This window comes from Erythrolamprus reginae, chromosome 3, assembly GCF_031021105.1.
Source record: "Erythrolamprus reginae isolate rEryReg1 chromosome 3, rEryReg1.hap1, whole genome shotgun sequence".
Lineage (NCBI taxonomy): Eukaryota > Metazoa > Chordata > Lepidosauria > Squamata > Dipsadidae > Erythrolamprus > Erythrolamprus reginae.
The window spans coordinates 26380236-26405705 of NC_091952.1; the positions used below are offsets into that span (position 1 = coordinate 26380236).

The 25470-nt window shown below is 42.2% G+C and overlaps 1 protein-coding gene across 2 annotated transcripts; it reads left to right on the forward strand.

Annotated features, from left to right (window-relative positions):
• The first annotated feature begins 617 nt into the window (after window positions 1-617).
• On the forward strand, window positions 618-13608 carry SPATA2 (spermatogenesis associated 2). Of its 2 annotated transcripts, none has more exons than XM_070744635.1 (3): window positions 618-928; window positions 7219-7636; window positions 10106-13608. In XM_070744635.1, exons 2-3 carry the CDS (start codon window positions 7325-7327, stop codon window positions 11342-11344), a joined length of 1551 nt encoding a protein of 516 aa, XP_070600736.1. In that variant the 5' UTR covers window positions 618-928; window positions 7219-7324; the 3' UTR covers window positions 11345-13608. The 2 variants fall into 2 exon arrangements, with proteins under 2 accessions (XP_070600736.1, XP_070600737.1); XM_070744636.1 differs by having other exon boundaries at window positions 680-850.
• The last annotated feature ends 11862 nt before the right edge of the window (window positions 13609-25470 follow it).

The window sequence follows — 25470 nt, forward strand, 5'->3', positions numbered from 1 at the left end:
ATGCACTTTCTGTCATTCATCCACACTAGTAACTCAAAGCACAACCCAGTGATCCCTGAAGTACTGTATATAAAGTTTTCCCCATTACAATTATTTTGCAAAAAAAAAGGTGACCGGATGAATCCAGAAGATAGTGTTAACTCCTACTGCAGAAATAACGCTTTCTGCAAGGGCATCCGTATTATTTTTTCCACAGAAAAAAATAGCAAGGGTCTTGCAGACCTTCAACCGTCCGTCCCCCCCACCCAATTTTGGTACTAGTATTAGTTGTTGAACTGCAATTCTCAAGACAGCTGGAGCACCAAGTTGGAAAAAGACCACAGAAAAATGAGTTGGTGTCCCAGAATCCCTTTTAACTGGCCATTCTAGCTAGAGTTGTTTGAAAATCGAAGCTCCTCTTTATAGGACGATTTGTAGGAAGCCCTCAGGAACGTAGGAGACAAGGCGTTCTTACTTGTCTTGGATAGTGAACAGTTTCCACCCGTTCAGTTTAGAAAGCAGACAAACGCAGCAGAGCGAACACGGATGGAGAATCACACGCATGCGCGCGCGCGTCATCCGTGTCAGTACCTCCGCGAGCTTTGGGGGAGAAATTGCGCTTGCGCTCTCGGCAAAAAGGACCAGATGCTGGACACGAAGACGAATCCCATTTCCGGGTTGCTTAGAAAACGGGAGGGGGGGAGAGAGAGAAGAGCAGAAGAGATTGTTCTTCCGGGTCCTGAGTTGTCTTCCGGTCTGGCCAGTGTCGAAGGCGGCTGCTGGTCGGTGGTTTTAGGTGGGCTGCCGCTGCCGGATTCCCGTGGTTCGCCCGGTGGGAGAAGCGACGAGTCGGTGGGCGCGAAGCGAAGAGGTGGGCAGGACAGAGGCTCGGCTAAGCAAGAGTATCGGGGCCCGGTACCGGTCCTGGGCTTTCCTGGTTAAGCGTCGGGTAGGTTCGCCTTGAGCGTCGTTGGACGTGGCTGCTGGTTGGGGTGGCGGGTTGGTTTGGCTCCCCGCATCCTCCAAGGAAAAGAGTTACTCTTGCTCAGCTGTGCAGTGGTGAGGTCCAGAAAGCGGGGGGGGGGGGGGGGGCGGTGTCTGATGGGCCAGTGAATAAATACAATATCGGCTCCGGTTCTGAGGTTCTTGGGTCGCTCTTTGGGATTTTACAGAGATTGTACGAGCTGAAAAGGGAGACAGAGACCCACTAGAGATGACGGGGGAAAGCATTGTTTTGCCGTATGTAATAGCTGCAACTTCTGTGTGATGCAGATTAAGGTCCTTAAATGCTCCTTGAAATAAGGGAGTCTTTTTTCAAGAGACTAGTATAGATCTACTTCAACATTATTTTGCTCTCATCAGCTAGCCAGACCCTTACCGGGATTTGAACCTGGGGGGGGTCTATCTGTAAGGAAATGAAAGGAAATTTCATTATCAGCAATAATAAGTTACATTCACACACACACACACACACACACATATATATATATATGATCAAATATGTTACACATACACACATGTATGTATGTATGTATGTATGTATGTATGTATATCTGCAGCTAATAATCTCTTTATTAAAAAGAGTCCTCCATTATTATTTTGTGCAGCATTATATTGGGAAAGGGTATGTTTCTTCTTGAATGGAGAACATCTTATTTCCGTTTCAAATGTTTTGGCAGTAGTAAGAAGGGCTTTACATTGCATTCATTCTGTCTATTCTTTGAATGCCACTGGATCACCCACAAAAACTTTAGGAATTTGTCCAGTTATCAGGAATCAATACAATACTTTTCTTTACAAATAATAATCAGCTCTGGTTATTAGCTTTTTTGCAATCAGCCAAGATAGCTTGGCCATGGCCATCTGTTATGCTATGAGAAGTGTTAGACAAGCTGCTAATTGGTTTATTTTTCAGAATATAGTCGGATGATCAGAAACTCTGAAAGTACTGTAAGAATGTTATAGTTGCAGCAGAGCAATGCTGAAATGGATTGATCACCCTTCTCTTTGTGTGTTTCTGAACTTTTCAAATGCATCTTGGTATTAGATCATAAAATGCTATATTAACTCTGATCTGATCCATCAGCACTGTAGCTAAAAGTGAATTCTCCCTTGAGTTATGTTTAGCTTCTGGTGACAGTGGTCATGGCTCTGTAATTTTGATGGCAACGGTGAAGAAATAATTTGCTATAATCCCCTTTTGTGATTTTGCTTTTTCAGATTTCCACCTTAGCCTAATAATTTAGGCATTGTTATGATAAATACAAATTGTACATTATTTCAGAATATTAACATTAAGGTAAAGAGTGAAATTAAGATGTTAAGATGGGAGAAATTAAAATACTCACTGTTAGGAAGAATTTCTATGATAAAAATTATATTTCTATTTCAGACAATACCCATTTGAAACCTAAGGCTATACATTAAGCAGGGATATATGAGTGTGTGTGTGTATAAAAATGTGTGTGGTAAGTTAAATACAAAGTGTTAAAATATGTAAAGGAAAGATAACAATTGTGTTTACCAGCTTTGAAATTGTGTTTTGCAGCCTGGTGTTTTGTCTGGATGAAAAGAATGGGTGTTGCTGAGATTAAAACTTTTAGAATCACACCAATAAACCTAGGCAGTACATTCTTCATGTGTTTATCCCTCATATTCCCTCTCTTTTCCTTAGTATGCTGATATTTGTGAATTGTGACAAAGAAATACATTTTTAAAAAAATAGTAAATGTACAAGGAATTCAAAATATTTTTACTGTGGGAAGTATCATGAGTTTGCCAGTTTTCCACAGACATTTACTAAACTTTAATTAAATAAATGAAACATTTGAAAAGCATTTAAAATGCTACCCTTCTAAGTGGTTGAAAAATAATAGAGAAAAATACTTATTTGGCAAGCAACATTTCTTAATGGGAATTGAATATTTGAAGCATAATATTGAAGACAACATCAAATATTTTCTTTTGTGAGTGTGTTTATGTTCTGGGAGGGGGAATTATTTTTTTAAAAGAATGTAATTTTAAAAATACAAGAAATTTACATAAAATTTAATAACAAGCACTTTATTCAGGATTTTTAATCAGGTGTAAGGTTTTAACTTGGATTAATTCCTGTTGAACTTTGTGGGACTTCTGTATGGGTATGATAAAATTACCTCACCTATGATAAAAACCATCAAAATCTAGTAATAATTTAAAAAATAGAAGAATTCAGATCAAATAAGATTTGAACTATAGACTTTTTTGAATAAAGTACTATCCTTTAAAGCATCATACCCCACTACTGTAGTTTTCACTGTTGTTATTTCATAATGTAATTCCCCTACCTTTCCCTTCCTTTTCATGTGGTCAGGGATGCTGAGGCCCAAAGGCTCTGTTTTCCTGTCACCGGACTGGCCTTCTGGAATGGTTCTATCATGAGAAGTGCATACTGTGTTTCCCCGAAAATAAGACCGGGTCTTATTTTCTTTTGACCCCCCTAAGTAAACGCTTGGCTTTATTTTCAGGGAGGTCTTTTTTTTAAGGTGCAGGAAGTGACTAGCATGGTCACCTTGTGGCTGCTGGGACCCTTAATCGCGGATCAGCTGAGCTGATCGGGAGCTGCCTATCGTTCTATCTCTCTGGATGCCAGAAGGTTTTCTTGCACACTCTTGCCAGCCCCAGCCCTGCCACAGCACATGCAACCTTGCAGCCGAGGGCCTCTTGTCAAGTCCCCTGGGAGGGCAGGGAGGGCCACTGTAACAGTCTCTACATGGGGCTACCTTTGAAAAGTGTTTGGTAACTTCAGATCGTGCAGAATGCAGCTGCGAGAGCTATCATGGGCTTTCTTAAATATGCCCATGTCACACCAACACTCCGCAGTCTGAACTGGTTGCCGATCAGTTTCCAGTCACAATTCAAAGTGTTGGTCATGACCTATAAAGCCCTTCATGGCATCGGACCAGAATATCTCCGGGACTGCCTTCTGCCGCATGAATCCCAGCGACCAGTTAGGTCCCATAGAGTGGGCCTTCTCCGGGTCCCGTCAACTAAACAATGCCATCTGGTGGGACCCAAGGGAAGAGCCTTTTCTGTGACGTCCCCGACCCTCTGGAACCAACTCCCCCCAGAGATCAGAGTTGCCCCCACCCTCCTTGCCTTTCTTAATCTCCTTAAAACTCACCCCTGTCGTCAGGCATGGGAGAACTGAGACATTCCCTTCCCCCTAGGCTTATAAAATTTATGCTTGGTATGTCTGTATGTATGATTGGTTTCTCAAAGTAGGGTTTTTTAATTTAACTTAAACTTAAATATTAAATTGGTTTATATTGTCTTATTATTGTTGTTAGCCGCCCTGAGTCTACGGAGAGGGGCAGCATACAAATCAGATAAATAAATAAAATGGAGCTCCTCCCCAGAGCACCCAATTTGCACTGAAAGATGTTGAAAGAAACCACGGCCACAGTGTGGTAGTAAAATTTTTGGTAGCCCTTCACTGGGGGGGGGGGGGGGGGTTGGGGGGTTGTCACAGAGCTGCAACCATCGGAGCTGGCAAGTCCAACAAAGAGTGAGGTTGCGGTAGCAGTGGCACACATGAGGACAGCGCTGGCCAGCCAGTCATCAGCAGACCGCTCGTCTGGCCGTGAGCAACACTAGCAGGCAACGAAGAGCGAAGCCAATGGCAGCGCAACACAGTTGCTCATCAGTTGTTCAGCCCTGTGGCTGTGCAGGCACTTCCAGCCATGCTTCCTAGGACTCTGCAACATGCTGTCAGCCCGGCCACACCGCCGCGACCCGAGGTCCTGTCGCTGTTGCCGCTCACCGCCAGAAATGGGCAGGAGAGCAATGTGCTGACAAGCAGCTGTCCGGAGCTGTCCTGCCGGCACTGTCCTCATGTGTCCTCCCCGCCGCCACCTCTTGGAACAGGACTGCGTGCAAGGAAAGCAGCAGAAGTCTTTCTTTCTCTCCCCCAAACTCCAGCAGAAATGAGTCTTTGTGAAACTTGTCGCGCCACTGCTGCCACAACAAACCTTGCAGGGTCTTGCTCCAAGAGGCGGGGCCTGCAGCGTAATGAGTCTCACAGACTCATTTCTGGCGGAGTTTAGGGGGAGAAGAAAGAAAGACTTCTGCGGCTTCTGCTGCTTTCCTTGCGTGCAGCCAAAAGCAGAAGCATCAGAAGTGTTTCTTTCTCTTCCCCCAAACTCCACCAGAAATGATTCTTCGTGAGACTCATCAAAGGAGCCCCATGCAGCCCCTGTCTGCTTCAGCTTTGCCAGGGCAGTGGGCGCTAGAAGGGTGCTCTCCTGAAGCCTCCCTGCCGATTGGTTTGGGGCAGATGGTGCCCGGCGGGCACAGGTGCCACGGATGGGCAGGTGGAGCAGAAAAGAGAAACGGCACAGAGGATAAACCCTTTCAAACTGTAGTCGCCACCTGCTCGATAGCCACAAGGTGGGCTGCGGAACAGAGGGGCCCTTGGCTTGCAAAGATTGCCTGCCCCTGTGGGAAGAGCTGAAGCTAGCAAGAGTGCACTGGAAATATCTCCAGCCACCTGGAGAGACAGAACTCCTGGCCTTCTCTGGATCAACTGATCCGCGGACCGTGGTTAAGGGGCTAAGCAGCCATGAGGTGACTGGGGAAAGGAAGTGCTGCCTCCTGTGTTGGCCCCCCTCCCCCCTCCCCAGGTCTTACTTTTGGGGGAGGTCTTATTTTCAGGGTAACATTTATTCATTCATTCATTTATTTATTTATTTATTTATTTATTTATTTATTTATTTATATAATTGGACTTGTATGCCGCCCCTCTCCAAGGACTCAGGGCGGCTCACAGCATACACAAAAACAGAACAATAATATAAATCCAATTAATACTACTAATAATAATATATTAATTAATAATATAATCCAATACTACATTGAAAACAACCCTTTAACCCTTGAACATGGTAGTCGTCTTCCCGAATCTTGTGCAAACATCTTTTCCAGAGGATTTTTTTAGGGTGAGTCCGTCGTGCAATCTGGATTGTATGCTAATTCATGTTTAGAAAAATACAATTCGGGATTGACATGTTAAGGACAAACATTTTGAAACCACTATATCAGTGATAGCGAACCTTTTTCTAACCCGGGTGCCGAAAGGGCGGGCACGTGCGCTATCGTGCATGCACAAATGCCCACACCCATAATTCAATGCCTTGGGAGGGCAAAAACAGCTCATTCCCCCCCTCCTCCACCGAGGCCCTCTGGAGGCTGGAAACAGCCTGTTTCCCAGCTTCTGGTGAGCCCAGTAGGCTCGTGTTTCACCCTCCCCAGGTTCCAAAAGATTCCCTGGAGCCAGGGGAGGATAAAAACACCCTCCCCTATCCCCCTGAAGGCTCTCTGGAAACAAAAAATGCCCTCCGAGATCCTCTGCTGGAGCCTAAATCAGCTGGCTGGCACACACATGCACATTGGAGCTGAGCTAGGGCAACGGCTCATGTGCTAGCAGATATGACTCCACGTGCCACCTGTGCTACCCGTGCCATAGGTTTGCCATCACTGCCACTATGTGCTATATAATGAGTAAGCCTTGTTGCCTTTCTGCAGTTTCTTCTCATTCTGTTTTCCCTGTATGAAATAAAAACAGTGCCAACAGCAATAGTACCGGAGAACCCATGCAGTCAAGACGTAGGGCCAGATAAATATTCAGAATTGCTTCTTTGTACTGATTCATGTGAAATACTTAATTATTTTTTCTGAAATGAAAGGAATCCCCAGAAAAGCTGTAGTTCTATAGGACCGCCTTCTGCCGCACGAATCCCAGCGACCGGTTAGGTCCCACAGAGTTGGCCTTCTCCGGGTCCCGTCGACTAAACAATGTTGTTTGGCGGGACCCAGGAGAAGAGCCTTCTCTGTGGCGGCCCCGACCCTCTGGAACCAGCTCTCCCCGGAGATCAGAACTGCCCCCACCCGCCTTGCCTTTCGTAAAGTTCTTAAGACCCATCTCTGCCGTCAGGCATGGGGGAACTGAGACATCTCCCCCGGGCCTATACAGTTCATACATGGTATGTTTGTGTGTATGCTTGCTTTTAATAATGGGGGTTTTAGCGTTTTTTTAAATTATTAGATTTGTTCTTACATTGTCTTTGTTATTGTTGTGAGCCGCCCCGAGTCTACGGAGAAGGGCGACATACAAATCTAATAAATAAAAAATAAAAAAATAAATAAATATTGATAAAATTTAAATGACACTATGATGTGATTTGTCTTTTTTTTTCTTTTTAGAATCTACGCCGCTGCTGTCTTACATTGCCTGTTGATCAGTGGGCTTCAAGAGAGCGATGAATGAGCTGAGATAGCCGCCCACGAGCGTGCTTAAATCCAACTCCAGATGGATACGAAATACAAAGACGAAGTATTTAGGAAATATGTACAGTTCCATGAATCTAAATTGGATACCTCTGACAGAAAGCAGTGCCCAATTACCAATCTACAAATGGCAGCTTCAGCTTTGCTCTGCTTCCCCAAGATTGATCCCTTTTATAGATTCCGGTTAATTAAGTTTTATGAAATTGCTGAAAATTCACTTCGGTCCTTGAGAGCTTCAAGTCTGCATTCACTCCAGAATGCATTTGAAGTGCTAGAATCAGTTGGAATTAATCTTTTTCTTTACCCCTGGAAGAAGGAATTCAAAAATATAAAGGTAAGCCTCTAGAAATATATCGTATTTTGGGATCTAAGAACCATATTTATTTATTTATTTATTGGATTTGTATGCCGCCCCTCTCCAGAGACTCGGGGCGGCTAACAGCGACAATAAAACAGTGTACAATAGTAATTTGGTATTGATGATTAAAAATCAATTAATATAAAAACCAAACATACATACATACATACCATGCATAGAATTGTAAAGGCCTAGGGGGAAAGAGGATCTCAATTCCCCCATGCCTGGCGGCAGAGGTGGGTTTTAAGTTGTTTACGAAAGGCAAGGAGGGTGGGGGCAGTTCTAATCTCTGGGGGGAGTTGGTTCCAGAGGGCCGGGGCCCCCACAGAGAAGGCTCTTCCCCTGGGTCCCGCCAGGCGACATTGCTTAGTTGACGGGACCCGGAGAAGATCCACTCTGTGGGACCTAACTGGTCGCTGGGATTCGTGCAGCAGAAGGCGGTCCCTGAGGTAATCTGGTCCGGTGCCATGAAGGGCTTTATAGGTCATAACCAACACTTTGAATTGTGACCGGAAACTGATCGGCAACCAATGCAGATTGCGGAGTGTTGGTGTAACATGGGCATATTTGGGAAAGCCCATGATTGCTCTCGCAGCTGCATTCTGCACGATCTGAAGTTTCCGAACATTTTTCAAAGGTAGCCCCATGTAGAGAGCGTTACAGTAGTCAAGCCTCGAGGTGGTGAGGGCATGAGTGACCGTGAGCAGTGACTCCCGGTCCAAGTAGGGTTGCAACTGGTGCACCAGGCGAACCTGGGCAAACGTCCCCCTCGCCACAGCTGAAAGATGTTTCTCTAATGTGAGCTGTGGATCGAGGAGGACGCCCAAGTTGCGAACCTTCTCTGAGGGGGCCAGTGATTCTCCCCCCAGGGTAATGGACGGACAGATAGAGTTGTCCTTGGGAGGTAAGATCCACAGCCACTCCGTCTTGTCTGGGTTGAGTTTGAGCTTGTTGACACTCATCCAGGCCCTAACATCCTCCAGGCACCGGCCCATCACTTCCACTGCTTCGTTGGCTGGACATGGGGTGGAGATGTATAACTGGGTATAATCTTCCAAGCATTGTGCTATCCATTCTTTTTTTTGCGGACTTCTTATTTCCTTTGATCTGAAGTTTAAAAATGAAATGAAAATGCTTTAAAAATAAGATGCAAACGAGAAATATAATTTTAAATATGAACGTTTGGTTCTCCTGTTCCTTATTTGGCAGAAATATTTCATCAAGGATTTTAAAAAATGGAAGGGCTACCAAAATTTTTACTACCACACTGTGGGCATGGCTTATGCAGGACACCCTGCATTTTCTTTCAACATCTTTCAGAGCAAATTGGGTGCTCTGGGGTGGAGTTCCATTTTCGCTACCCCACTGCGTTCCCCCACCTGTCTGGGCAGCAGCTCACCCCTGCTCCAGTACTTTCTGAAGGGAAGCAAAAATGTTCTTATCCCAGATTTTCTTGGGTAATGCCGTCATTTACATAGGAGGAAAATTGAATGAATGGTATTCTGATCCTTCCATGTAAAGGAGAGATTTTAAAATTCCCATGGCCCTCTAGATCAGGTTCCCAACCCCTGGTCTATGGACCAGCACTGCCAGAAACTGGGCCATGGCATGCCAGAAACCACGCCGCACAAACAATGGAAGCAGGCCGCATGTAAAACCACGTCCCCTGCAGGCCGCAGAAGAACTCTCCAACTCTCCCTGGTGCCAAAAGGTTTGAGGCTGCTGTTCTAGATGCTAATGGTCCTCAATTCTAGCAATCCCAAGCCATCCTTGTTAGTGATGAAGGAGCATCACAGGTTTTCTCTCCCTTCTGTAAGAAAAGAATCCTAAAAGACCTTTATAACACTCAAGTTGATAAACTACCCTATCTTGGGCATGAGTCTCCAAAATCTAAGCTGATGTTATATTTCTTCTACTAAGTTCTACAGGTAAATTCTTTCGCAATTGTTTAGCAATTGTTTTCGGTCCCAATGGTTTAAAAAGTAACTTTATGACCAGTTGGTGCATTTATGACCTTTGCAGGTCTGTAAAGCAACAGAAATTGAAATGCGATCATCAGCACCATTTGAAGTTTCATTTTGTGACTGCTTTGCTTAATGATCGAGTTGCCGAGTACCAGTTCTGGTTGCTAAATGAGGACTAACCATAAAGTTTCAACTCCTCTTGTCAAATGTTCTTTGGAGTTTCAGTGACTATTACAGAAAAGCTTCAAACCACCTCTGGTTCTGATAGAAAATAGTATCAGTGAGAAATTAACTGATAATTCATAACTAGAATAAAGGTTTGGCTTCAGTTGGAATCTACTACCCAATTTACCAAATACTGAAGTTGATTATCGTATACTTGATATCGATGCACTGTGATAGAAATTAATACGCTTTAATATTAATTTGATATTTGACTTCATTAATATATGTATAAATATTTTCTCTTCCCTATTTTCAGACTTATACAGGCCCTTTTGTTTATTACGTAAAGTCTACTTTATCTGATGAGGATATAAAACAGATATTAAGCTTAATGGGATACGTTCAAGAACTTGGAACTGTGTATAAGCTCAAAGACCTGGTCGATACCTTTCAAGTCAAGATGGTTTCATTTGAACTGTTTCTGGCCAAAACAGAGTGTGAACAGTTGATCGAAATTCACTTGCAGGTGAAGGAAAAAGGTTATTCTGAACTTGACATTGTAAAGGAGAGAAAAAATAGCAACGATGATGCCCGTGCCTGCTCAGATGCCTTGAAACGCCGTGCTGAATGCAAAGAGAATCTAAACACTTCCATGTCACGAATGGTACTTCAGAAATCTGCCAGTGAAAGAGGCTCTAAAGATTATTTCAAACCCAAAGTTAGCAAATCATCTAAATCGGTGGACACGTATGACAATTACTTGGATAGTAAGAAGCCACCTTTGATGGCATCGCTGAGTTTCCGGAAAGAGCCCATTTTGGTTGACACTGAAGATGACATTAAAGATGAAATAATTCGACCCTCTCCATCCCTCCTAGCCATGTCCAGTTCTCCACACGGATGCACTGAGGAATATTTACCAATTTCATCCCACACCAATGGCATATTAAGAACAGGTATGCCGTTTGGTACTTACTATTCCCCGCAAGATGATTTAGATTTATATACCGACCCTGATTCTAGAAGTGTGTTTAAAAGACAAGAATCCTCTAAACATGACGTCTGGCTGCTCAAAAACGACGCCAATCCAAGTTACCATAAACGTACGCATCTAGCCAAAGAGACCTCTTCCCTTAAGTGCCAAAATTGCGGATTGTCTTGCGGCACCTCCATTTGCCAAAAATGTGACAATGTGCTCCTCTGCAGACAAGAATATCCAGCAATAAAACAAAGCAACTATTCACTCAAATCACTATCAGGCGAAAGTACGTCCGGATCTTCTGGAAGGGAGAAGCCACAATATATGTTACAGACTCAAGAGCAAGCACCTCACAGTTCAAAATCCAGCAAAGCTCTGGGTTCTTCTCGCTGTGGCTTTTGCAACCGGCCAGGAGCTGCCAACACATGCACTTATTGTTCTAAAGTTTCCTGTGATGTTTGCCTCAACGCTTACTATTACGATCACTGTTGTCGAAAAAGTGAGGTTCATAGATTTTTGCCAAACAATCAGTTAAACTACAAATCAAACCAGCTCTCGCACCTGGTTTATAGATAATTTTTTTAAACAATATATATTTTTTCAGAATCCTTTATTTTGGGTCAAAAGGGCTAAAAACACAAATACGCCGATAATTATTTTAGCAAACTTTTAAGAGAAGAGAAAGAGATATGCCCCATTAATAGTGTATACAGCATAGGTGCCAATCCCGATGATGTGGTTTTTATAAATGTTTATGGCCTAGTTGATGCTGCTACTCTTTTAGGCAACCATTAGTTGCTTGTCCATTTAGATGAGGAGGAGAAGCACTTCTTTTTGGGTTTTGGGTTTTTTTCAGAACCGGGCAATCAATTTATTTTCTTTTACTAAAAAGAAATCATAGCTCTTTCATTGCTGTGTTTGCCTCATTTATGTAACATAGCACCAGAATAATAACTAAAAGGGCAAATTAGGAATCAAGAACATTTTAGATTGTTGTACAATTGTTTGAAGTTTATACAAAACATTCACACATACGTTTGCTCTTAGTTCATCCCCTCCACAGCCATTTAAAAACAAAAATGAAGTTTTATTTACATTTCCTGAGTTTCAGTACAGAAATCATGGATGTGTTATTTTGTGGACTTTCCAACATTCTTTCATTTTCTCTCTCTCTCTCTCTCTCTCTCTCTCTCTCTTTCTCTCTCTCTCTCTCTCTTTCTCTCTCTCTCTCTTTCTTTCTCTCTCTTTCTTTCTCTCTCTCTTTCTCTCTCAAGTGTTTACTTTATTGTCCACATTGCCCGAAATATCCTCGTTTGACTGTTCTAGTATTCTAAAGATATCATTTTGTATGTGTGATATTATGCCTGGAGTGCTCTGTTTTCTAATAATAATGATAATTCTTCTGCACATGTATCAGATTCTTATTTTTACTGTAAATAGTTAATTTGGAAGTAGTTTATTTTAATAAATATATTCAATATGTGGTCTTTTGAATATGGGTAAGATCATGTAATCGAAGTCTCCCAGTTATTTTTTCAGATAATATTTTACTATGTATTTTATTTGACCTGCAGCATATTATTATTATACAGACTTCTTCCTAGAAATCAATTCTTTCTTTATTCCTTTCAGCCGGATGGAATTTTGATTCCTGAATCAAAGACAGTTGGATACATAACTTCATCTTTCTTTAAACTCAATAGTAGAAAGATACGCATACAGACATATTTACTTATGCTTGCTCTCATTCACATTTCTGGGAGTAAGTTTACATAAACTCCACATAGGTGCACTCCACCACAATTTGGTTGTATTAAAGCAAAAATGAGGAAAGGAGTTAATGCTGTTGCCAGCTATTAAGATTTCTCTACCCTGGAGGTAGATTTAAATGCATAATTTGATCTAGTTCCAAAGTGTATCAAGGTGTCACTCTTAACATTTATGTAGCCTTTTTATGCCATTGCATTGAATTCCGAATTTTGTGGAATGTTATCCTTGACCTAAAACTGTACATTTTAAGAGCATGGTTGTTGATTCTAGGATTTGTAAGAATATAATCCTTTTACCTTTCATGTGATGAAACTTATACGAATGGCCAGTGATTACTTTATCAGTGTGCAGGGAGGGGTTGGTGGGAAGAAGATTAGCAAGGGCGGGCATGAATTCAAAAGGGATTCAATATTTGTACATTTGCTGACATTTTTTGGTCATTGACATCTTCAAATGATTGTCATAGAAAGTTGCAAAATAGTGTCAAACTAAGGATACACTCAAGAAAATCTGAAAAAAGGTGATCAAAATGGCTTTCTGCATTCAGTATTTTATTTCATTTCCCACCAACAAGAAAGACTCATTAATAGAATCATTGTTTATGCGAGTTATTAAAGTTTTCAAAATTATAGATGGTCTTTTATCACTGTATATTAATATACCTGTAGATACAATGTGTATATAATGTCAAATTTAAAACAATTCTAGTCTTTCTAAAGAATCTGCTTGTATAGTTTATTTTGTTGTATTGAGTTTCTCCTCAACCTTTTAAAGCATCAGGGCTGTTATTAGCTGGCTGCTATACTATATAGTTTATGATTTTTCTCTTGTTTGGATACCATGTTGTTATTCACATAACACTAACTAAAAACTGTGATGCCACGTAATTTATACAGTGAACCTAGCAGGGATTAACTATTTTGCTTTCAATGAAACGGTCCTATGTATATACTTATCATGAAATACCTGTAGTTCAGAAAAATGTGATACTATGCTAAATATATTTTTATGTGTAACTTACTGTATGAGATTGCTGTGATTGAGATAGTAAAATATATGTTAATTTAAAATGTAGCAGCTTGGCATCTGATTTGTTAGAACATCAGTTTCTGTACAGAGTAAGTTCATTCTTAGAATTTGGAGAGGGGTTGGCATGTTTTGTGTGAGAAATGTTGTTTGCCTAGCACAGGGGTAGGCAAAGTTGGCTCTTCTATGACTTGTTGACTTCAACTCCCAGAATTCCTAAGCCAATCATGCTAGCTCAGGAATTCTTGGGCTTCCCTAAATATGGGCTTCCCTAAATATGCCCATGTTACACCAACACTCCGCAGTCTGCATTGGTTGCCAATCAGTTTCCAGTCACAATTCAAAGTGTTGGTTATGACCTAGAAAGCCCTTCATGGCACCGGACCAGATTATCTCCGGGACCGCCTTCTGCCACACGAATCCCAGCGACCAGTTAGGTCCCACAGAGTGGGCCTTCTCCGGGTCCCGTCAACTAAACAATGTCGTTTGGCGGGACCCAGGGGAAGAGCCTTCTCTGTGGCGGCCCCGGCCCTCTGGAACCAAGTCCCCCCCAGAGATTAGAATAGCTCCCACCCTTCTTGCCTTTCGTAAGCTCCTTAAAAACCACCTCTGCTGTCAGGCATGGGGGAACTGAGATATTCTTTCCCCCTAGGCTTCTACAATTTATGTATGGTATGTTTGTATGTATGATTGCTTTTTAAAATAAGGGTTTTTAGTTGTTTTAGTACTGGATTGTCACATGTTGTTTTTACCACTGTTGTTAGCCGCCCCGAGTCTGTGGAGAGGGGTGGCATACAAATCCAATAAATAAATAAATAAATAAATTAATTAATTAATTAATACTGGGAGTTGAAGTCCACATGTCACAGAAGAGCCAACTTTGCCTACCCCTGGCCTAGCACAGTGATGGTGAACCTTTTTTCCCCTCAGGTGCCGAAAGAGCATTTGTGCGCACTGTTGCACATGCGCGAGTGCCCACACCCATAATTCAATGCCTGGGAAGAGCAAAAACAACTTCCCCCACCCACCGGAAGCCTTCTGGAGGCCGGAAACTACTTGTTTCCCAACTTCTGGTGAGCCCAGTAGGCTCATATTTTGCCCTTCTGAGGCTCCAAAGTCTTCCCTTGAGTTGGGGGAGGGATAAAAATGCCCTTTCCCATCCCCCCTCCAGAGGCTCTCTGGAAGCCAAAAATGCCCTTCCAGAGCCTCTGCAGGTCAAAAATCAGCTGGCTGGCACTGGTGCAAATTGGAGCTCAGCTAGGGCAATGGCTCGCGTGCCAGCAGATATGGCTCTGTGTGCCGCCAGTGGCACCCGTGCCATAGGTTCGCCATCACCGGCCTAGCATGTAATATGCTTAGGCATATTTTTGCCTCAAAGTTTGGAAGTAATGCCGCCTTACTATCTCGGACACACACTAAAATATTGGTCACAGTGGCAGGATTAGATTTTGAACTTGGGTAACTGATTCCAAACCCAGCGTCAGCCGCCTTTAAAGACTGAGGGACGTTTTAAAAATGGAAATGATTCATTCAACTTGATCCTCCTAAGAGGTAACGGAAAGGTCACTGAGATTACATCACCTAATTTAACATGCATCATGAAATATCCGACTACGATGCTGCTTCTCAGAATAGTCGGGACTAGAACTGCTGTAGTAAAAGCCCATTTCCAGAATGCTGTAACTTTCCTCCAAGAAGTCTTGGAGCAACCAGATGGATCACATTCTTGAGTCTGCACACAACAAGCCTAACAAAAACCCACACACTGCTTCCCTAGTTATGTACTTTCTCACCTCATATAACCTTTCAGTCAGAACATTGCCAAGCAACTTCTCAAATACTCTTAGCAATTCCCCCACAGTTTATTCTTGCCAACTTATTTCATATTTATTTAAATTCCACCCATCACACAGTCCTTTCATCTATTTCCAAAGTATGTTTTTAGTTCTATTAAAATAGTTTTGTTTTATTTAATTATTTATTTATTTTATTATTTAGATTTGTATGCCGCCCCTCTCCGCGAACTCAGGGCGGCTCACAACAAAAATATAGACAATCGTACAAATCCAAATAGATTCAATAAATTTAAATATTTAAAATAGTTTTAAAAAGAACACCACTACATTAACAAGCACACACACAAACATACCATACATAAATTGTACGTGGCCGGGGGAGGTGTTTCAGTTCCCCCATGCCTGACGACAAAGGTGGGTTTTAAGAACTTTACGGAAGGCAGGGAGAGTAGGGGCAGTTCTAATCTCCGGGGGGAGTTGGTTCCAGAGGGCCGGGGCCGCCACAGAGAAGGCTCTTCCCCTGGGGCCCGCCAACCGACATTGTTTAGTTGACGGGACCCGGAGAAGGCCCACTCTGTGGGACCTAATCGGTCGCTGGGATTCGTGCGGCAGAAGGCGGTCTCGGAGATATTCTGGTCCGATGCCATGAAGGGCTTTAAAGGTCATAACCAACACTTTGAATTGTGACCGGAAATTGATCGGCAGCCAATGCAGACTGCGGAGTGATGGTGAAACATGGGCATACCTAGGTAAGCCCATGACTGCTCTCGCAGCTGCATTCTGCACGATCTGAAGTTTCCGAACACTTTTCAAAGGTAGCCCCATGTAGAGAGCGTTACAGTAGTCGAATCTCGAGGTTTACTTACTTACTTACTTACTTACTTACTTACTTACTTACTTACTTACTTACTTACTTACTTACTTACTTATTTATTTGGTCTTTGACTATGTTTTTTGCAGTTAATTTTTTGGTCTTGTAGTTATTTCCGCCCCGAGTCTTCGGAGAGGGGTGGCATACAAATCTAATAAAGTATTATTATTATTATTATTATTATTATTATTATTATTATTATTTCTGTAGCATTCTGTTCTGAACAGATTACATTATTTTTCTTTATGTGCACTTTCTATTCAATTCATTGGAAAATAATTGACTTTGTAACACTTTTTAAAATATGTATATAAACATTTGGACCACATTTGGAATACTGTGTTCAGTTCTGGAGACCTCACCTACAAAAAGATATTGACAAAATTGAACGGGTCCAAAGACGGGCTACAAGAATGGTGGAAGGTCTTAAGTATAAAACGTATCAGGAAAGACTTCATGAACTCAATCTGTACAGTCTGGAGGACAGAAGGAAAAGGGGGGGACATGATCGAAACATTTAAATATGTCAAAGAGTTAAATAAGGTTCCGGAGGGAAGTGTTTTTAATAGGAAAGTGAACACAAGAACAAGGGGCCACAATCTGAAGTTAGTTGGGGGAAAGATCAAAAGCAACATGAGGAAATATTATTTTACTGAAAGAGTAGTAGATCCTTGGAACAAACTTCCAGCACACGTGGTTGGTAAATCCACAGTAACTGAATTTAAACATGCCTGGGATAAACATATCCATCCTAAGATAAAATACAAAAATAGTATAAGGGCAGACTAGATGGATCATGAGGTTTTTTTCTGCCATCAGTCTTCTATGTTTCTATGTATTACTTTCCATCCCACAGTTCTATTTATTGTGTGTGTGTTTGCATGTGTGTGTTTGTGCACGCTCTCTGGAAGCCAGGGACATGGGCACATTTTTGGCCTCTTCAGCTTCCAGAACCACTCTGCTGCCCCAAAATGGGCACATTTTTGGCCTACAGCATCCGTGCATCCTGTTTTTGGCCTCAGCCACCAGAATCACTTTGCCACCCAAAAACAAGTCTGTATTTTCCCTCCTGAGGCTTCCCCGCATCCCATTTTTGGCCTCCCTGGCCTCCAGTAGCATTCTGCCACCCAAAAACGGCCTCATTTCTGGCCTGAGGCCTCTGCACATGCCATTTTTGGCCTCCAGAAGGCAGGTGGGAGCTGGTGGGTAGATGGGGTGATGTGGGCAGGGCAGCCTCATGGTTCAGTGTGGGTTGGATTAATTGCTTCATCAGGCTTTGACCCGCAGGCCATAGTTTGAGGACCCCTGCCTTATAGCAATATCATTTACAGACTTATATACCACTTCACAATTCTTTGCAGCCCTCTAAGCAGTTTAAAGAGTCTACACATTGCCCTCAGCAATCTGGATCCTCATTTTACCATTGGAAGGATGGAAGGCTGAATCATCCTTGAGCCAAAGCCATCTCTGTGGCTTACTAAAAGCATTATTTTTATCTATCTATCTATCTATCTATCTATCTATCTATCTATCTATCTATCTATCTATCTATCTATCTATCTATTTGATTTGTATTCCGCCCCTCTCCATGGACTCGGGGCAGCTAACTACAGTAATAAAAAACAGCATGTAACAATCCAATACTAAAACAACTAAAAACCCTTATTATAAAACCAAACATACATACAAACATACCATGCATAAATTGTAGAAGCCTAGGGGGGAAAATATCTCAGTTCCCCCGTGCCTGACAGCAGAGATGGGTTTTAAGGAGCTTAAGAAAGGCAAGGAGGGTGGGGGCTATTCTAATTTCTTGGGCGAGTTGGTTCCAGAGGGCTGGGGCCGCCACAGAGAAGGCTCTTCCCCTGGGTCCCGCCAAACGACATTGTTTAGTTGACGGGACTCGGAGAAGGCCCACTCTGTGGGACCTAACTGGTCGCTGGGATTCGTGCGGCATTATTTGTACACTAGTGGGGAGGAGTTGGAAAAAAAGATTTTAACCAGTCTTCTATTGGAAGAGGGCATTGAAATGGGACTAGGTCAGTGAAGGGCTACCAAAATTTTTACTACCACACTGTGGGCGTGGCTTATTTTGTGGGTGTGGCTTGCTGGTCATGTGACTGGGTAGGAGTAGCTTGACGATCATGTGACTTCACCAAGGATTTCCCAAAAACCACAAAACAATCCCCATATCTATGGACTCAAAACAAGCAGGTCATCGAATTCACCCACATCCTAGATGTGAGCCGCTATAGAAGAGTGAAATGACAGAAACATCTCACTTAGAATTTTGAAAGCACATTTTGAGTACATTGTCATAAAGGTGCCTTCATGATTAAAATGGCCACTCATAAAATAATCACTTGCTCAAAGACAATCTAAAGTGTTCCTTGCTACTTTCACAGCCTAAGTAAATATCCCAAAATGCTCCATTCGACATAACAGTATAGTCTCCCTTTTCCAAAAGGAGTAATGATCCTCCCACATAATATTCAGTGCTCGTTGTCCTCTGACTTATCAATATTGTTACACTGGCTTGCTTCCAGGTGAATCCTTCCATTCTGTTCGCTTTCAAGCAGATTTGGATAGAATTTTTCTTCCTATAAACACATGCATCAGCCAAAACTCTTAATTTCACAATTTGCTCCTTTAACAGCCTCTTAAATACATTATTCATTTATTGCAAAGTTGCTTCTTGTGTTAGTATCCTTGGCCTGCCATAATCTATCTATCTATCTATCTATCTATCTATCTATCTTTATTTATTTATTTATTTATTTATTTATCTTGTTTTATAAGGAAGCAAAATAAGACCAATTACCCATCCTTCCAGTGACTAATTTTTTCATAGCCCAGAATCATCATCCTTTGGTTAATAATATAACATTCTGCCTGTAAATATCTTTCCCATCATGTGGTCTATGGACCTTTTAAGCTAGAGTTGCCAGGGATTGAATGTAGTGTTTTTGACATGCAGACTAACCAAACTATGCCCCCACAGATGGCAAAAAGAGCAAGGAGTTTGCTTTTATTGTGGCTAGGGTCCTCCAAATTGGAACTTCCCTTGGCAATTGGAATCCAAGGAAATTTATGGCAATCCATAGCTCAGATACCCTTTTCCAAATTGTCCCACAAATATTAATTTATTTAGAAAATTTATATAGCAGCCTACTCACTGACAGCAACTGCAAAGCAGCTTATACACAATAAAAAATATAGGAAAAAAACCTAAATTTAAATAAAAAACAATAAAAAATACATAAAAGTAACCACTTACCCATCCCCATTAACAACACCTGGTCCAAAAGCCCATTTTATGAGCTCCTTCACATTCTGGGTTCCCCAGACCCAATGGCAAAACCAAAGGAAGGGAGCCACCTCAGAGAAGACTCTTTTTCTGGGTCTCACCAGACTACCTCCTTAAAGGAAGGAACCTGTTTGGAACCCATATCGCATCTCAGACATTAACACCCTTGAAAATGTCCAAAGATACTTCAACAAAAGAGTCCTTCACTCCTCCATTCGAAATAGAATACCCTATGAGACTAGACTTTCAATCCTGAGCCTAGAAAGTTTAGAACTAAGATGCCTTAAACAAGATCTAAGTATTGCCCACAAGATCATATGCTGCAACATCCTGCCTGTCGGCGACTACTTCAGCTTCAGCTTCAACCACAACAACACAAGAGCACACAACAGATTTAAACTTAATATTAACCGCTCCAAACTTGACTGTAAAAAATATGACTTCAGTAACCGAGTTGTCGAAGCGTGGAACTCATTACCGGACTCCATAGTGTCATCCCCAAATCCCCAACACTTTACCCTTAGATTATCTACAGTTGACCTATCCAGATTCCTAAGAGGTCAGTAAGGGGTGAGTACAAGTGCACTAGAGTGCCTTCCGTCCCCTTTCCTATTGCTCTCCTATATCTCCTATACCTTTCTTCTATTCCTATATCTCTTCTTCTATTCTTTCATTGACATGTTCTATTACTATATCTTCTTTTCTATTATTTCTTAGATATATTTTACTATGAGTATCTCCTCTATAACCTTCATCGTGTATTTTACTATGTGTATACAGATATATACCCACTAAAACCCTCATTGTGTATTGGACAAAATAAAAAAATAAAATAAAATAAAAACATTCCTTGCCTACTTGCTCTAGTGGATTGGGTGGATGTGACCAGCATGAGAAGGTCCCTCAGATAACCAAGTCTTAAGCCATGAGGGCTATGCATGCTGTCATTGTTTTTCTCTAATGTTTCAATTCATGCTGCTTCTATTTGGAATGTCTGAGGAAGACAAACTACAAGGATGCTCTTTCCAGCTTCTCTGTGCCTCCACAGATGCTTAGGTTTGCAGGGGGAAAGCTAATTAGTACAGCTTCCATCAGGTTTTGTTAGACCGGTGAAGGGAAAGAGGGGGAAATGCAGTTCATAACTTGAAAAGTTGCTCTCCTTGTGTTGTGGTTGGTTCTGGCCCAGCTCCTGCCCCAGGGAAAGGGGAGGTGGATGCAGGGGAAAATTCAACATGTCACAGGCCTGTGTTATTGCCGACAGAATCAGTTCAGAGTTTAGTTTCCTCGGACGAAGAAGAAGGTGAGAGTGACTCGGCAGAGGAGGGCTTGGCACACAGCCCAGGCAGTCAATCTCCCTTATCTTCCTTTGATTCAGATGATGACGTTTTGGACCCACACAAGTGCAGAATTATGCGTAGAAGAGACCAAGTAAGAACATATTACAGGAAATAAGGGAGGCCACCTGTGTTTGGGTGGGGCTCCAGTAATTAGGGCTGCTGCTATAAATAGCAGCATGTGGGTTTGGCCGTTGTGGAAGAATATCTGATCGGAGTTCGTCAGGAATCTTATGTTGTTGGACTTCGTTGCTTTTTCATGCCTTTGAAACCAAAGCAGAGCAATGTGTGTGTGGGTGTGTGGGTGTGTGTCTCACTTCCTTGGAAGAAGAAAGGGTGTGAAGTTTCTTCACAGCTGCTAGCTAAGTACTTAATGACTGCTTAAGGGAAATTGTACAGACTGCCCGGTTGTTTTGGGAAGAGTGCTCTTTGCAATACAAAAAGAGTGCTTAGTTTATTTTGAATTTCGGGATAAAGAACATTGTTTTGAATTTTCAAACATGTGCGTATCTGAAATTTGTACCCTTGAATTTTCGGGAAGCTCCTATCAGAGAGCCCGGCAGAACACCTTGTATCAGGGAAGGTATTTATGTTAGTTTGTCAAATTTGTTAAAATTTTCAAAGGTTTTAAGCCACATTATCACCATGCAACATTCTGCATCCATTTTAAGATGGTCACCTGGAATTTCTTCCTTTTTTATATTTGATGGATGGTATATAGGTTACAATCCTTCATATATTTAACTGGGAGTAAATTACATTGGGTCCATAGGGATTAAATCTGGAGTAGAATGAAACAACAGATTTTGATGAGTGTAATCATGCCGAATCCAATTGTTTTATATCTTCCCCTTAAAAATATGAAGAAACCATAACTAGGAGTAAGATAATTAAAAAACCAAACTAAACCATACCCTGAAGATAATTTAAATTAGAATTTGGGGAAGCCAATTTTACTATGGAAAGTAGACTTTATAGTTCTAAAATAAACTAGTGTGTCTGTGTCGTGTAGATGAAATTATTGGAAATTCCTGTAGATGGCAGTCTAATATCAGAGAGTATTGAAATGGTTTAACAAGAAAAGTTTTTTAAAAAAGACAGATGTTAAAAGAGTCAACTCCAGGTGACTCTATAGATCAGTGTTTCCCAACCTTGGCAACTTGAAGATATCTGGACTTCAACTCCCAGAATTCCCCAGCCAGCATTCGCTGGCTGGGGAATTCTGGGAATTGAAGTCCAAATATCTTCAAGTTGCCAAGGTTGGGAAACAATGCTATACATGAATGCTTGTCATTTTCACCTATCTTTAGTAATAAGTCTGTTTTTCTCTTCCGTCATGCCATCTGCTGAAAGTCATTCCTGGACAGAAGCTCAAGCAATCTGTATAATTGTGGGAGGCAACGATCAACTATGATGGCCTTGCAAGATTGTACTTGAATTTACTTCTATCTGGAAGAAGACTGAATATGATATTAATGAAGACAGCAGGAAGGAGATCAACACATTAGCTTGTCTGACTTCATTGGATCAAGTCTCACCAGTTTCTACCGAAGATATGGATAGGGGGCTCTTCCTGTCTTTCTGCCTCTTTCTAAATATTGGCTGGTTCTTATAGGGATGAATCTACTTAGGATGCTATCCTACGAGGGTCGCCCAGAAAGCAATGCACCACATTTTTTTTCTCAGCCTACAGTAATGGTACAAATGCAAAACTTTAGATATACATTACTTGAATTATTAGGAGTGTGTATGTAAATTTTGCGTTTCTTCAGACAGATAGCATAGCTGCAGCAGTGTTTCGAAATGGCGCCTGTAAGTGATATACGTTGCAAGAAGCGTGTCATCACTGAATTTCTCACTGCGGAGAAAGAAACTGTTGGGAACATTCACAAACATTTGTCTACAGTTTATGAAGAATCTGCAGTCGACAGAAGTACGGTTAGTCGCAGAAGACATTTTGAGGATGACGAAGAGGTGATTCGCACAGTGCAGAAATGGCTTCGTGACCAGAACAAGGAGTGGTACCACCTTCTGCCGCACGAATCCCAGCATCTGGCGAGGTCCCACAGAGTTGGTCTCCTTAGGGTCCCATCGACCAAACAATGTCAGCTGGCGGGACCTAGGGGAAGTGTTCGGAAGCTCCAGATCGTGCAGAACGCGGCCGCGAGAGCTATCGTGGAGCTTCCTAGATTCGGCCACGTTTCTACAACACTCCGCAGCCTGCATTGGCTGCCGATCAGTTTCTGGTCACAATTCAAAGTGTTGGTTATGACTTTTAAAGCCCTTCATGGCATTGGACCAGAGTACCTCCGGAACCACCTGCTACTGCACGAATCCCAGCAACCGATAAGGTCCCACAGAGTTGGCCTTGTCTGGGTCCCGTCGACTAAACAATGTCGTTTGGCGGGCCCCAGGGAAAGAGCCTTCTCTGTGGTGGGCCTGGCCCTCTGGAATCAACTCTCCCCGGAGATTAGAACTGTCCCCACCCTCGTCTTTCGTAAATTACTCAAGACCCACCTTTACCGCCAGGCATGGGGGAGTTGAGACACCTTCCCCCAGGCTTTTTGTATTTATGTTTGGTATGTATGTGTTGTTTGGGTTTTTTAAAAAATATGATAGGGTTTTTATATGCTTCTTTTTAATATTAGATTTATTCCACCATAATATTTTTTTTACTATTGTTGTAAGCCGCCCCGAGTCTCCGGAGAGGGGCAGCGTACAAATCTAATAAGTTATTATTAATTATTATTAAGAGTCTCCTCTGTGGGGGCCCCGGCCCTCTGGACTCAGCTCCCCCTGGAGATTCGCACTGCCCTCACCCTCCTTGCCTTCCAAAAGAGCTTAAAAACACATCTTTGCCTCCAGGCCTGGGGATATTAGATCTTCCCCCTGACCAGTAAATGTCTTTAGTGAGATTTATTGAGTGAATGTTAATGAATGTTTTAAAGTTAGAATTTTTAAAGGATGTTTTTAGTATATTAACTGTATACTATAACTGTATTGTTATGTCTTTTGAGTTCCAGTGACCGGTTAGGTCCCACAGAGTTGGCCTTCTCTGGGTCCCATCAACTAGACAATGTCATTTGGTGGGACCTAGGGGAAGAGCCTCCTCGATGGGGACCCCGGCCCTCTGGAAACAGCTCCCGCTGGAGATTCACACTGCCCCCACCCTCCTTCTGACCTAAGTGCCAAAGCCCACTACAACATCGCCAACAAGGCTTCAAGAGTTGTTAACCTAATCCTATGTGTTCTGCCGGCGTGTTTCAACTGCCCATAATTACAGGGTAATTAATCCAGGAAGGCACACACCACACAATAAAAGGAAAACCCAAAAGTTTTTATAAACAGAAAAACAGAAACAGCTCCCTTTTTAAATGTCAAAGGGATTTTCTGGTACACACAAGGTACAGGTTAAATGCAATCCAATTGCTCACCCAATAACTGGGAAATTGAGTCCAATTCTAAAGTCCAGAGAGTCCACACACAATCTTGAACAGCACAAAAACCACGACCTTGACGAAACAAAGAATCAGATAAACTGCCATGAGCCTAAAACACCAGACTGCACTTTTATCTGTAGCTCTAATTTCAGAAGCCCCACCCAACCACAGGTGGCCTCATTTTCTCTTGTAATAATCCTTCAGTTGTTGTCTCCTATGCATCACTCTACACATGCGTGGATGTGTCATTAATTCTTGTTCAGAATCCAGGGATGATACAGATGATTGATCTCCTACTGGGCTGCCTGCCAAACTCCCCTCTTCCCTGTCATTCACACTTCCTTGGTCAGAGGAGGCTTCAGCAGCAGATTCCATCGGGAGCAAAATGGGCCTGCGGCATGTGGACGTTTCCCCCACATCCACCTGCACATTCCTTGGGGCAGGAGCTGGGCCAGAGCTAACCACAGCACTATGTAGCTTCCGCTCCAGTAATTTCACATTACTAACCAGCGCATACAAAACTTTTGCCAGATCAATCCTTGAATACAGCTCAGCTGTCTGGGACCCACACCGCATTTCAGACATAAACATTCTAGAAATGTAGGTACGACATAACTAACCAAAGCTGAGTACAGACAAATATAAGCGTTTGGTAGTCAGAGATAATTCTGATTGGATAGAAGAGATATTAATGGCATTGCATTCCCTTGAAAAACAAGATTTTCAAGCTGGGATGCTTTTGATCCCACACCATCTTGGGTACTCAGGTGGGCAAGATGACAAGGGCTGCCTCTTTCACCTGTGTCTGATTAATTGACTTTTGCCCTGTCCAGAGAGGGCTGTTTTGGATTTTTGTGAACCCTGCTTTGCTTATAGCTCCTAAATAAATTATTGCAATGTCTTCAGAACATAGAAGCCAGATTTATAATAAATATCCCCTGTTCCACATTTTATTCAATGCCTGATTGAAAAAGAAACATTTATGAAGAAACATTTCCCGTGCATCTTTTTGTTTTGCTGGTTTAATGTGCTTTTTTAAAACTTTTATGATTTTATTATTGTTGTGTTTTCTTTATGGCGCTGCAATTAAGCGATTAATTGTTGATGTTTAGTGCTCTTTAATGTTATATTATAAGTTGCTTTGGGCTGGCGTGCCAG